This window comes from Lampetra planeri, chromosome 60 (assembly GCF_965212315.1).
Source record: "Lampetra planeri chromosome 60, kcLamPlan1.2.h2, whole genome shotgun sequence".
NCBI classification, from domain to species: Eukaryota; Metazoa; Chordata; class Hyperoartia; order Petromyzontiformes; family Petromyzontidae; genus Lampetra; species Lampetra planeri.
In genome coordinates, this window is record NC_136166.1 from 469040 (window position 1) to 482809 (window position 13770).

Sequence of the window (13770 nt, forward strand, 5' to 3'; positions counted from 1 at the left end):
TACACACACACACCAGCACACACACACCAGCACACACACACCAGCACGGACACACTAGCACACACACACCAGCACACACACACACCAGCACACACACACCAGCACACACACACCAGCACACACACACACCAGTACACACACACACCAGCACACACACACCAGCACACACACACCAGCACGGACACACTAGCACACACACACCAGCACACACACACACCAGTACACACACACACCAGCACACACACACCAGCACACACACACACCAGCACACACACACACCAGCACACACACACCAGCACACACACACCAGCACACACACACCAGCACACACACATACCAGCACACACACCAGCACACACACACACCAGCACACACACACCAGCAGACACGCACACACCAGCATGCACGCACGCACCAGCACACACACACACACCAGCACACACACACCAGCACACACACACCAGCACACACACACACGCACATACACACCAGCACGCACGGACCAGCACGCACGCACCAGCACGCACGCGCGCACTCTGTCTCGCACGAGAACCTCGCTCGGCATAAACGGCCAAATAAAGGAGAGCGAGGGAACAAAGGGAAGCAAAGGGAAGCGGAATTCCCTGCCCGCCCGTGCCAGCCGCTTTCAGAGCTGCCCCACGCGACGTCGCGGGCCCATTGAGCCGCCTCCGAGGAGACGTGCCCAGGCGCAGAGCTATGCCCGTCTCTCTCCCTGCCTGGCACAGGTTCACAATGGCCAGTGGGCCACAGGGTGGACGAGTTGTAGGAGGCGGCGGCGGTGGTGGGCGCCGAATCTCAACTCGCACGACAGAAGTTTGAGTTGGGACGTGTGGAGGCAGCATGGGATTGCGGTGAGTTTGTGCGTGTGGGTGTGAGAGAGGGTGAGTGTGTGTGTGATGTGAGAGAGAGAGTGAGTGTGTGTGGCTGGTGTGTGAGAGAGAGGGTGAGTGTAAGAGAGAGGGTTAGTGTGCATGTGTGGTTGTATTCTTGCGAATGTCAATATGAGTTAGATGCCAAATGTCAAGGTCTATTGGCCACAACGAGAGGGCTTCAGGAGAGAGAGTCTGTGTCGTTTTGTTATCCCTCGTCCGCTGAATGAGCGCAGACCGCAGTAGTTCGGGTTGCACGGACAATATCGCACTGCTGTGTTTGTGCCTTTAATGTGTCTCTATGGGTCTCTGTGCATCTCTATGGGTCTCCATGTATCTCTGTGGAGCTCTATGTGTCTCTGTGGGTTTACTTTGCGGTCCATGAAGGGGATGTGCGCATCGGCCTGTCGACGTATCTGATGCGGTTGACGATGTGTGGTGAGTGCGTGGGTACGGCTGAGTGTATGTGTGCTGAGGAGCGGTGGTGCAGTGGTTAGCGCGCTGCGCTCGGAATTTGGCAAACCCGAGTTCGATTCCCGGCCACGGCTAACGTCACTTGCGAGTTGCGTCCGAGCCGGCCCTGGGCTTCACTTTGGTTGACTCAGCCCTCAATGAGTACCTGGTCTTGGTGTGTCAACACCACCGCTCGGGGAGACAAAGACGGCCATGCGTGGTGCGAGGCAACCCACCCCTCTCCTTGTACTCCGTGCCGTCCTCAATAGGCGCTCGCTAACGACACTTGCCCACGACACTTGCCACATAGTGGACCTTTGTCTTCGTCTCTGTGCTTGGGGAGCGATGGTGACTTGGTCTGCTGAACTTGAATGACTCTTTGACCTCACAAGATCCATCGAGATGTCACTTATTTAAGAATCGGACAAGAACTCGGACCCCAGCAGTGGACAGAGCATCGGCGAATGAATAACTTGTGTGCGTCCTGCAGGCTCGAACGTGGTGTACATCATGTCGCCGATCGACACGGCTCAGGCCCTTCTCTTCTGGTGCCTAGCAACAGGTTTGTTACCTCCCTGTTTCTCTGTTGACGATAATATTATTACGACTGCTACTACGACTACTTTTGGATAAAAAGACTCCCCAAGCCATCCACAGCAGGTGGCGCGCGCTCATTAAACACGCTCTCGCGCCGTATAGCGGGGGAGATGATGTTGTGTTTATTCCCAATTGAGTAATTTTCATGTAAATTAAAAACATTTTGGCACTGGGATGTGTTTAGCTATGGGCAGAAAAGTGGAACACCCAGAGGAAACCCGCGCAGAACAGGGGGAGGACGTAGAAAGTCCATGCGGAAAGGCGCCCTAGTCGGGAGTTTAACCCAGGTGCTCTCTTTGCCGTGAGACGCGAGCGTCACCACCGAGCCACCGTGCCGCTCAAAAACTTTCATCATTGGAACCTCATTTGCTAGTAGCAAAATATGATAATTGGTTTTTTACCCTTTTATCTGGCAACAAAACTGACACCTTTTTTTACAAGGAGTCATGTTTGCATTGACCACAATACCTGCAGTCGGAATGCATTAAAAAACTTTCGTTCGGCAGATCCGTTGCGCGTGACACCCCTTGGCGACCGCAGTTCAACAAAACGCCCCGTCCTTCTGTCTGTCTGTCCGTCTGTCCGTCTGTCCGCCGTGCGTGCGTGTGCAAGCGTGCGTCACCTCGTCGCATGCCGCAGGGGGGCGCCATCTGACGCCGCCGCTGACGACGTCGCCGCCGACCTCGGGCGCGTCACCCCTCGACGGCGCGCCGCCTCCCGGCCCGTCCGTTACGACGCCGGGCGCCCCGTCTGGTTGGACATCTAACGACGTCCCATCCGGTGCGCCAGCCGGCTTTCCTCCCGGTTGGATGACGGGCGGAATATCCGGTAGGCCGCCGGATGCTCCGACTAGCGAGAAACCCGGTGTCACGCTCGGTTGGACTTCCAGTACCCCGTCCGTGAGAATCTTAGACGGCTCATCCGGTGGACCGTCGAATACGCCGCCTGACGGAACGTCCGATGGTAAGGCTGGCGGACTATTGGGGAGCGTATCGAGCAAGACGCCGGATGTCCCGTCCGGCGCGACGTCTCGTTTTCCGTTGGGTACGTCTGTTACGCCGGGAAGTGCTGCCTTTGGTGGAACATCTGGTGGAATGCCAGACGCAACCAACATCCCGTTCAGTAGAACTTCTGGTTTGCCATCTGGTGGAATATTGCATTTATCTCGTGGAACACAACACGTCTCATCTGGGACTCCGAGCACGATATCTGGCAGACCGACGGATATGCCGCCTCCTAGAACGTCCGATTATCCACCTGCTGGAACATCGCCCATCATATCTGGCAGATCAACAGACACCTCGCCCAGTATGACATCTGGCGGGACATCTGGCGGGACTTCCACTCGACCCCCGGATATTGAGCAGCCGGCGAGCGGAACGCAGGAGGCCCTATCTACAAGAGCACGTGACGGCTCGCTCACCGGCACGCTGTCACCGCTCGGCAGAACATCACCGGCAACACCGACGACCGGATCGGCAACCAGCCCTACTTTCTCTTCCTCCTCGGCCGCTCGCACCTACAGCCCAGCTGCCGTGTGGGAACCCGCCGACCGTCCGGTGTCGTCACCGTCGCCATCGCCGCCGCCGCGGTCTACGATCTTCTTGCGGGCGCCGTCGCATTTTGCCGACGACGGAGGCGGCGGCGCCCTCGTCGTGACCGTCGTCTCGTCCGACGGCCCCCTCCCGCCGGGGCTGCGCGTTGATCTGGCGTTCGGCTCCGGCGCCGTCGTGGCGTCCGAGCCGTTGCCGCCGCCGCCTTACCGGCGGCGCTCGGCGAACGTGAGCTTCGCGTGCCCGCCCTTCCCCCGGTCGGGCCGCGCGCGCGCGCTGCTGCTGCTCGCCGGCGGCGACGGTGTCCTGGCCGCCAGCGGCGTCGTCGAGGTGAACCGAACCCGGCGCGGCCACGCGCTGCGCCTCGGCCGGCGCCCCCCGCGCGACGGCGGCGCCCGCCGGCACCGCCCGCGGTGGTGCGAGGGGACGGTCGTGGCGGCGCTTGAGCCCAAGCCGTGTCGCCCGCCGGCGCGCGGGAGGGTGACGGCGTTTGCGAGGACGTGGCCCTTTGGGCGACGAGGCGGCGTGAGCGATGACGATGGTGATGAGAACGGGGTGGCTGAGGAGGTGTTGTTGGGAGAGCAGGAGATGAGAGCGGGCAGCTGGGAGGCCGAGTTTGACTGCTCGCTGTTCGCCGCCGAGGCTGCGTCCACCTTCTACTGCTTCCGGGCAATCGCGTCGGAGGTGGAAGACGATGCAGGAAGAGGGGAAGGAGGAGGTGGAGGAGGAGGTGGAGGAGGAGGTGGAGGTGGAGAAGGAGACGTGAGGGCCACCAAGTGTGTGCAGGCCTCATTGCATCTCCCGGCAAATGGCAGTGAGTGCTGCAATCACGCACACTTGTGCACCAGTTTGTGACTGAGTGTGTGTGTGTAAACATCCCCACTGGGGAGACAAAGGCGGTCGGGCGTAGTGTTGGCCACCCACCCCCTCATGTACCGTTCTGGCCTTCATAGGTGCTACCCGCTAACAGCGCTTGTCCCAACAGTCTGCTCAGGCTATGCCGGGGATCTTTGTCTTTTGTGTTCCAAAATATGGAGAGTGGTAGTCCAGTGGTTAGCGCACTGCACTTCAAACCCGGCGACCCGAGTTCCATTCTCGCCCACGGCCAATAACAGTGACAAATATCTGCACCAGTCCTAGGGCTCCCCTAGGTCAACTCAGTCTTAAATGAGTACTTTATGGGATGTGTAAACATCTGTCCTGGGGAGAAAAGTGTGGCCAGGCATGGTGTTCGCCACCCACCCACTCATCGGTGTGCCGTGCCGGCCTTCATAGGTGCTCGGCAAAAGCACTTGCCCCAACGGTTTGTCAAAGGCTATACGGGGGATTTCTTTCTTTGCTGCGTGCGTGCGAGAGAGGCAATCCGACGTAAAGGCGCGGCCCTGGCTCGTGCTCTATCCCAAACGCCCGCGACTTCTCTCCCACCCAATCACAGCGCCCACCGCCGGTCCCCTAGAGGGGTGGATCTGGGGTCCCTGGTCGCCGTGGTCTCCCTGCTCGGCGTCGTGCGGGGAGGGCACGCGAGAGCGCCGCCGGACGTGCGCTGCCGCCGCCGTCGCCGCGACAGAAGGGGCGGCCGCCCTGGCAGGGCAGCGGGGAGCTGCGGCGACCTGCGGAGGAGAGCCGGATGCGCCGTGGTCGGAGCGCGAGAGCTCCCCGTGCTCGCTGCTGGAGTGTCGCGGCGGCGGCGGCGGAGTCGGTGATGAGAACGAAGGGAGGAGAGTGAGCACCGCAGTGAACGATCGCAACGGTGAGTGAAGTTGTGTGGCGTCGGGGGCGGTGGCGTCAGCGTCATCATAGTCACCTCCGATTAATGCGGTTGGCTACGTACGGTGCAAAAGAAGTTCAACATGGAGTACACTCTCGAATATAATCCGTGCTAATGACGGGGAGGACGGCCGCAGAAAATGCAAAATCGCAGATAATCCAACACCACGAATGTAAGTGAAGTGAAGAAAATACTCCTTCGATTTAAAAGACAAACGATCGACCGATCAATGTGCGTGCTCAGTGATAACAACATTTTCCTGCTCCCACGAAGAAGATTCGGCCCACTAAGTGGATTGCAGAGCTACGCCCACTGTTGTCAATATATGCAACTACTGTACTGTAGAGACGATCACGTGGATTTTGGATTAGCCGGAGCAACATATTTGTTCGGTTTAAGCACGTGCAAAAAACTTTTACAAGAATAATGTAGAACTGTTTTTAGATTATTAATTTGGAGCTTAAGGGAAAATCCATGAGTTATTTGACTAATTTGTCAAAATCTCAGCTGCGCGGTTAATCCGCAAATCGAATAAACCGCACGCGGATAATCGAGAGTCTACTCTACGTGCGTAATCATCGTCGCCATCAGCAGCGGCATCGGCAGCAGGATCATTCTTTTGTCCCCCGCCCTCACCACCCCGGCACGAACGGTCAAGTGACCTCCGTGACCCACGCAGCGAGGGGAGGCCCTCATCCAGCAGTGGATTGACACAAAGACGTGCATGCGCACGCAATGGACATTCTACTTTCTTCTTTTTACTACAATGGCTGAGAAGGCCCAAAAGGCCCAAAGCGTCAAGGGGACAAACAACACTTGCATCAAAGTTGTAAGAGATAAGAGTTGACTCGTGTATTAAACTGAGCAAAGTTATTGTTGTTAAGAGCTTGGGGGAAAAGGGACGATGGGAGGGAAATCCAGAGGGGAGCGATGTGAGCGAAGGTGCAGAAAGAGAAGTGAGGTGAACTGCAGTGTGGAGAGAGTGAGTGCGTGGGTGGGTGAGTAAGTGGCTGAATGAGTGAGTGGCTGAGTAAGTGGCTGAATGAGTGAGTGGCTGAGTGAGTGGCTGAATGAGTGGGTGGGTGCGTGAGTGGCTGAATGAATGAGTGGGTGAGTGGGTGAGTGGCTGAATGAGTGAGTGGCTGAGTAAGTGGCTGAATGAATGAGTGGCTGAATGAGTGAGTGGCTGAATGAGTGAGTGGCTGAGTAAGTGGCTGAATGAGTGAGTGGCTGAGTGGCTGAGTAAGTGAGTGAGTGGGTTAGTGAGCGGGTGAGTGAGTTGTTGTGACCTAAAGTGTGGTGGTTGAATGCACAACCACTGTTGTTGTCCCCTGGTGGAGGAATCAACAACTCAAGTTCACGGTAACAGTAATGATGGTAGTCGAGATAGAAGAGAGATAGGCAGGCGAATGTCTCGCGATTGACCGGAGTGCATCAACGGGTGCTTTACTCTGAATCCTAAGCATGTCTACGTGTCTCCCCGTGTCTATGTTGTTTCTCTCTCTGTGTTCCACCGCTCCCGTGCGTTCCACCTGTCCGCACAGCGTCTCGTGACACTCCACCACCGCCGGCACCGCCAGCGGCACCGCCGTCGACGCCACACGGCGTGGTGGAGAGCGCCGTGGCGGTGTTTGGGATGTGCGTGTGTGCGTGCGTCGTCGTCTCGACCCTCCTTGCCGCCGCCCGCGCATGCGTGGCTCGCTTCAAGCCGGGCGGCGGTGGCTGCGGTGGCTGCGGCTGCGGCGGCGGCGGCGGCGGTGATGGCTGCGGTGGCTGTGGCGCTGAAGCAGGGGGGGTGGCCCTGAGTGTCGCAGGGGCCTGCAGGGGCGTCGCCCCGGGTCGATCCTCCCAACTGCTGCCGTGTGCGTCCGCTAAGACCGCACGCTCACCCGCTCGCTCACTCGCACGCACGCCCGCTCGCTCACACGCACGCTCGCACGCACGCTCACACGCCCGCTCGCTCACACGCTCGCTCGCACGCACGCACGCAAACACACAGACCCCTCGTGTCGCCTTGCAGGTTGTTGGGGCAAGTGCTGCTTGCGAACACCTACGAAGGCTGCTGACACTGTAGCACACGGGTGGGTGGTGGGCAGCACGTCCCCACTGGCGATGTTTACACACCGCACCAGGTACTCCTTTGAGGCAGAGTCGACCTAGGGGAGGCGCAGAACCGGTTAAGACAATCGTCACCGATGTTGGCCGCGGGCGGGAATCGAACCCGGGTCGCCGGGTTCGTTACGCACGATACTACCGGTTCAGTGACACGCGCTGACACTGCGAGGTAGCCGCAGTGACACGGCGACATGCTGACGCGCACAGTGGGGTGGTGTGCCCAGCACTGCGCCCCGGCCACCTTTGTGACTCCATACCGGGTACTCATTTAAGGCGACCCGAGGGAAGGCCCCGGCAGGACGCGGCGGGGGTTGACGCGTCTGTCTGGTGAACGTGCGCAGCCGGGGAGGAGATGGAGCTGGACGCGCTCCGCGAATCCGAGTCGACCATCGCCGCTCGCTCCTCCGGCCGGACGGTGCCGGCGTCCACCTCCTTCACCGAAGCGTCGTCGCTCGTCGTCACCGAGGTCTCTTGTCATCACCGTCGCTACTGCCGCTACTCGCTCGCGCGACTCACCACCGTCGTTGTGTATCCTGTGAGGGGTGTGACTCACGTTGTGTGTGAGTGTACCCTGTGTTAGTGAGAGGTGTGGTTCACGTTGTATGTGAGTGTACCCTGTGTTAGTGAGGGGTGTGACTCACGTTGTGTGTGAGTGTACCCTGTGTTAGTGAGGGGTGTGACTCACGTTGTGTGTGAGTGTACCCTGTGTTAGTGAGGGGTGTGACTCACGTTGTGTGTGAGTGTACCCTGTGTTAGTGAGGGGTGTGACTCACGTTGTATGTGAGTGTACCCTGTGTTAGTGAGGGGTGTGACTCACGTTGTGTGTGAGTGTACCCTGTGTTAGTGAGAGGTGTGACTCACGTTGTGTGTGAGTGTACCCTGTGTTAGTGAGGGGTGTGACTCACGTTGTGTGTGAGTGTACCCTGTGTTAGTGAGGGGTGTGACTCACGTTGTGTGTGAGTGTACCCTGTGTTAGTGAGGGGTGTGGTTCACGTTGTGTGTGAGTGTACCCTGTGTTAGTGAGGGGTGTGACTCACGTTGTGTGTGAGTGTACCCTGTGTTAGTGAGGGGTGTGACTCACGTTGTATGTGAGTGTACCCTGTGTTAGTGAGGGGTGTGACTCACGTTGTGTGTGAGTGTACCCTGTGTTAGTGAGGGGTGTGACTCACGTTGTATGTGAGTGTACCCTGTGTTAGTGAGAGGTGTGACTCACGTTGTGTGTGAGTGTACCCTGTGTTAGTGAGGGGTGTGACTCACGTTGTGTGTGAGTGTACCCTGTGTTAGTGAGGGGTGTGACTCACGTTGTGTGTGAGTGTACCCTGTGTTAGTGAGGGGTGTGACTCACGTTGTATGTGAGTGTACCCTGTGTTAGTGAGGGGTGTGACTCACGTTGTGTGTGAGTGTACCCTGTGTTAGTGAGGGGTGTGACTCACGTTGTGTTTGAGTGTACCCTGTGTTAGTGAGGGGTGTGACTCACGTTGTGTGTGAGTGTACCCTGTGTTAGTGAGGGGTGTGACTCACGTTGTGTGTGAGTGTACCCTGTGTTAGTGAGGGGTGTGACTCACGTTGTGTGTGAGTGTACCCTGTGTTAGTGAGGGGTGTGACTCACGTTGTGTGTGAGTGTACCCTGTGTTAGTGAGGGGTGTGACTCACGTTGTATGTGAGTGTACCCTGTGTTAGTGAGGGGTGTGACTCACGTTGTGTGTGAGTGTACCCTGTGTTAGTGAGGGGTGTGACTCACGTTGTATGTGAGTGTACCCTGTGTTAGTAAGGGGTGTGACTCACGTTGTGTGTGAGTGTAGCCCCCCGCGATAGTTCTCTTCAACCAGTTGTAATTGTTGCAGGCGCCTGGCAGACGCGCCGCGGAACTACCCAACGGCTCGTCCCGACTCCTTGCCACAAACGTCTCGGCCTCCGCGTCCGGCGTCCTCCCGGCGCCGTCTCCCCTTTCTCCGGCGTCACCGGCGCCGTCGTCGATCTCGGCGATCTCGCCGCCGCCGCCATTCAGCTTCTCGCTCGCGCACCGGCAGCTGCGGCGCATGCGACGCGACGGGCAGACGGAGGGCGTGCGCACGTACCGGCTCGTGCCCCGCCAGCCGCCGCCGCCGGGCCCCGACGGCGCCCCGTGCCTCGCGTCGGACGAAGACTCCGAAAACGGCGCCGCCGGAGCCGCCGGGTTCGCCGCCGCCGGGTTCACGCTGCCGTCGCCGGGCAAGTCCCGCGGCGCCGGCCACCGCAAGCTGAGCCTCCCGGCGCTGGCCGACGCCCGCTGGGCGCTGGCGGCGCCACCGCCGCCGCCGACGATGTGGCGGGAAGCGTGGGGGGCTGTGCCGATGGCGCAGTGGTTGGCGGTCAGCGGGCAGGCCGGCGGTTGGGCGGTGCCGCTGCAACTGTTCCCGCCGCCGCCGGCAGCGGTCGCCCCCGCTGGGCTGGCGCCGCTCTGCGGAGAGTGCCGGCGACCGCTGTACTTTCCCGGCGATGGCGACGGTGACGACGACGAGCGGGTTGTGGCGCCGGCGATCTACCCGGCGTTCCGAGGCGATTCGAGACACTCGCTGGGCGCGGTCGACGGCGCTACACTTCACCAGCAGCAGCAGTTTCGGCCGAGGAAGGGCAGTTGCGGCGTCCTAAGAGGCGCCGCCAGGAGGCTGCCGCCGCTCCCGCGGGCGCCGGCAAGGCCTGGCGGCGCCGGCTCGGAATCCTCCGCGGCGGCCACGAGCGCCGGATCGGAGGGATCGGTGGCAGAGCGGTCGCCGCTTCACCGGATCCACCAGAGGCTGGAGGGGCCCAGCTTCTCTCACAGCGAGGTGTGAGTGTGGCGAGTGTGGCGAGTGGCTGGCTCCGACGGGGCCATTGTGACCCACCCTGAGACAGGAACAGAGGGGCCCAGCGCCAGGAATAGAGCCTCGCCCCCGTGTCGGTGACCGCTCCGTGGCTTTAACCCGGCCATTGTGAACCCCTTCGGAGAGAGCGAGAGAGACATGACCAGACCTGGCCGTTATGAACCCGATGAGAGAAATAGAGAAGAGACTGAACCTAGGATGTCAATGACATGGCCATTGTGAACCTCCTGAGAGAAACGGAGAGAGACACCCAGACCCAGGAAATGGACATAGGGTCTCGGTGGTGCCGGCTCATTGCCTCTGACTCAGCCACTGTGCAGCCCGAGGTGATAAAGATCTGACCGGTGGTCACTGCGGCGAGAGAGCTTGGCTCGCGGACGGTCGCGAGTGAAAATCGAGATAACTTTCAATATCATCATCAGCGATTTCATTATCATCTTTAATAGCAAGATCATAATCATCTGTGTCGTTTACATCATCATCAGCAGCAGCATTATCATCATCATCATCATCGGCAGTTTTATCACCGTCCGTCTCGGCTAGATCAAGTGACCACTTGCGTGAATTCAACAGTGGTTGTCCTGTGGATGTCATGGCCCCCGCCATGGAAATGTGGAATGTCCACCACCGGCCCGGGGGGCCCACCAGTAGAGATGATCGCCACCCCACACTCGTTTTTACCAGGGAGACATTTCCTCTCCTGACACCGCAGACAAAAACCCTCCCGGCTCCGCTGCCCCGTTGCCTGCGGCCCATCAAGCGACGTGCAGCTGCCAGGCCCAGCACGAGCAAGGCCGGCTGTCAAGCGCTACCCGACCTCGCACGACCCTCATCCCCGAACCGTCTTCGTTCGCCGTATAGCGCCGGGTCCACCGCACGGCCCGCCCTTCGCTCAGCGCGCCGCCACCCCCGGCCACACCCTGTTGCCCATCCCCCCGTCCACCACCGCCAGCCGCAGGACCCGCGTGCGCTGCGGGCCGACGCACGGGCACCTGCGGACGGCGCGGGCGACTTTCCCGCGGATGGACGAGCGCCCGAAGATGATGATGTAGGGGCTGAGGGAGTAGTAGACGGAGGTGAAGAAGGCGCGCACGTCGGCCTGCGTGCTCGTCCACTCGGCGCTCAGCCTCTGCACGACGGTGAAGCGCATGCACACGTTGACGCCCCAGCAGACGAACGCCACGACCATGAGGCACGCGATCACCTTGGCCGCGTTGAGGGCGGCCGCGTTGCCGGCGCCCCCGACCCAGCCCCGGTTCCGCGCCACCAGCCGCCGGTGCCGCAGCACGAAGCCGAGCACCAGCGCGTTGGCGGCGAGGAGGGTGGCGAGCGCCGCCACGTCGAGGACGTTGGAGGCCTCCAGGAAGGCCGCGGCGCCGTCGGAGGGCGTCACGACGCAGCCCGAGATGTGCAGGAAGCCGCCGGCCCGCCCGTCGCCTCGCGAGCGCACGTCGAGCGCCAGCAGCGGCGCCGACGCCAACGCGCAGAGGGCGCCCGTGGCCCCCACGAGGCGGGCGCCGCCGCCGCCGCGCCGGCCCGACAGGAGGCGCGAGAGCGCGGCGGAGAGGCGGCGCAGGCGCGGGCGGCCGCGGGGCTTGACTCGCGCGAGCTGCAGCGCGCTGAGGATCACCGTGAAGGCGAGGCTGCAGGAGCGCAGGACGTTGACCGAGTAGAGGAGCGCCTTGCAGGCGCCGTCGCCCAGCGCCAGCGAGTCGAGCGACGCCAGCACGTACGGCGTGTTCTTGAAGACGGACGAGAGCAGGTGCGACGCCGACATGCCGATGACCACCACGTCGGCGGGAGACGGGTGGCGCAGTTGCGAGAAGGCGGCGAGCACGGCCGAGTTGCCGCACACGCCGAGGACGGTGAGCACCACGAAGAGCACGGTCAGCAGCATGCTGGCCGTGCACAGCGAGAGAGAGCGGGAGAGAGCATGCGTGTCTGTGTGTGAGGGAGAGAGAGCGAGACGGTGTGTGTGTGTGCGAGGGAGAGAGAGCGAGACGGTGTGTGTGTCTGTGTGTGAGAGAGAGAGCGAGACGGTGTGTGTGTGTGAGGGAGAGAGCGAGACGGTGTGTGTGTGTGTGTGAGGGAGAGAGCGAGACGGTGTGTGTGTGCGCGTGAGATTGTGGTTGTGTGTGTCCGTGTGAAATCACGTGTTTGTGTGATTGAGTTTGCGTGTGTGCGCGCGTGCGTGTGGCCGCGAGCGCGCGCGCGTGCGAGTGCGCTGTGAAGCCGGCGAAGCGAGTTCGATTTCCAGTCACGGCTAACATCAGTGGCGAGTGCTATCTGAGCCGGTCCCGGGTTTTACCGCCACCCTGATTCACCAACACACGCTGGGCGGTGGCGCGGTGGCCCGGCCCTAGCGCATTCGCCGATCCGGTGGCCGCCCCGGTCATCACCACGTCGTGCGTAATCGCCGTAATAATGCGACGACTGCTACGCCGCCGTCTGCTTCGCTCACAGCGGACGCTAAAGATCCCGTGACGTAATTCGCAAGAGCGGGCCATCGTGCCCCGGAGTCACGGTCCTTAGTTTGCCAAATTCGACAATTAACGCCGTAGATGACTCAACACTCAATTGGGATCGCGCGAAATGCAGCAACGTCGCCCCCCCCCCCGCCCCCCTTTCCTGGCGGCAGACTAATTCCCCAGGCCCCTCTTCTCACCTGGTTGAACAAACAAACACTTGACCAGTACGGTGAAGTATGGTCAAACAAGCCCCATGACTGACAGATTTAAGAGTCCATCATCCAGCAGTTGAGACAATTGGGAAAGTTTCTTAAATCCCCTCCCAACACTGCCTCTGTCCACCTGGCATTATTGTAATTGGCTTCACCGCAATTGGTCGATGTGCAGGTCCCATGATGTCTGTCCAGAGTGGAAGAGTAGGCCAAAGTTCCCTCGAGAGGGCCTCTCTAGAGCGAGCGGCTGCAGTGGCTGCGCCCTCAGGCCGTGGGGGGGTAATTGGCACCTCAATTTGCGCGGAGACTTCCACTCCCCCGGGTCCCAATCACAGCGAGCGAACGAGCGCCCGTGTCACGCGCACGTCCACTCGCGCGTGCGCTCCGCTCCTCCACGCGGCGCGGCCCTCAGGTTTCAATGGCAACCGTCCGCACGCCGCACGCCCGCACGCCCGTTTGTGCGGTCGGAGCGGTTCAACAAATCAACGCGCGATGTGCACGTGCGGTGGTGGTCCAGGCGCAGCCGTGAAACCGCTTGTGCCCGTGCCGCTGACGGCCGGACGGCCTCCGCTGGAGACAGCTCTACTCTTCGCCGCTGGCCTGACGTCTTGGAAAGAACTGGGAGTACAAAGATCCCCCGTATAGCCTTAACAGACTGTTGGGGCAAGTGCTGTTACTACGCCCGGCTGCCTTTGTCTCCCTAGTGGGAGTGTTTTTACAAACCGCACCAGGTGCTCATTTGAGGCTGAGTCGACATCGGAGAGGCCCAGGACCGGTTCAGATAATCGTCACCGGTGTTGGTCGTGAGCAGGAATCGAACTCGGGTCGCCGGGTTCGTAGCGCTGACCGCTACACCACCGCTCCCCACAAT

General features: G+C 60.5%; 2 protein-coding genes across 2 annotated transcripts; one reads left to right on the forward strand and one right to left on the reverse strand.

Moving 5' to 3' along the window:
• Positions 1 to 12: 12 nt before the first annotated feature.
• On the forward strand, positions 13 to 11739 carry LOC144736293 (uncharacterized). Its single transcript, XM_078618942.1, has 7 exons — positions 13 to 872; positions 1834 to 1905; positions 2553 to 4307; positions 4929 to 5243; positions 6806 to 7123; positions 7718 to 7842; positions 9221 to 11739. The coding sequence occupies exons 2-7, from the start codon at positions 1854 to 1856 to the stop codon at positions 10187 to 10189; spliced, it is 3534 nt and encodes a 1177-aa protein (XP_078475068.1). The 5' UTR covers positions 13 to 872; positions 1834 to 1853; the 3' UTR covers positions 10190 to 11739.
• LOC144736294 (olfactory receptor class A-like protein 1) lies at positions 11112 to 12615 on the reverse strand. The gene is made up of 2 exons (XM_078618943.1): positions 12552 to 12615; positions 11112 to 12160 (listed from the first exon to the last, which is right to left on the reverse strand). Exons 1-2 carry the CDS (start codon positions 12613 to 12615, stop codon positions 11112 to 11114), a joined length of 1113 nt encoding a protein of 370 aa, XP_078475069.1.
• Positions 12616 to 13770: the final 1155 nt, after the last annotated feature.

Bases quoted from the DNA above. Each gene is read 5' to 3' on its own strand.
- LOC144736293 (XM_078618942.1), top strand. From the start codon at position 1,854: ATGTCGCCGATCGACACGGCTCAGGCCCTTCTCTTCTGGTGCCTAGCA. The intron at 4,308-4,928 runs GTGAGTGCTGCA...ACCCAATCACAG, and splicing joins GCATCTCCCGGCAAATGGCA to CGCCCACCGCCGGTCCCCTA. The intron at 7,843-9,220 runs GTCTCTTGTCAT...TAATTGTTGCAG, and splicing joins CGTCGCTCGTCGTCACCGAG to GCGCCTGGCAGACGCGCCGC.
- LOC144736294 (XM_078618943.1), bottom strand. From the start codon at position 12,615: ATGACCGGGGCGGCCACCGGATCGGCGAATGCGCTAGGGCCGGGCCAC. The intron at 12,161-12,551 runs GTGTGTTGGTGA...CCTCACACACAG, and splicing joins CCACCGCGCCACCGCCCAGC to ACACGCATGCTCTCTCCCGC.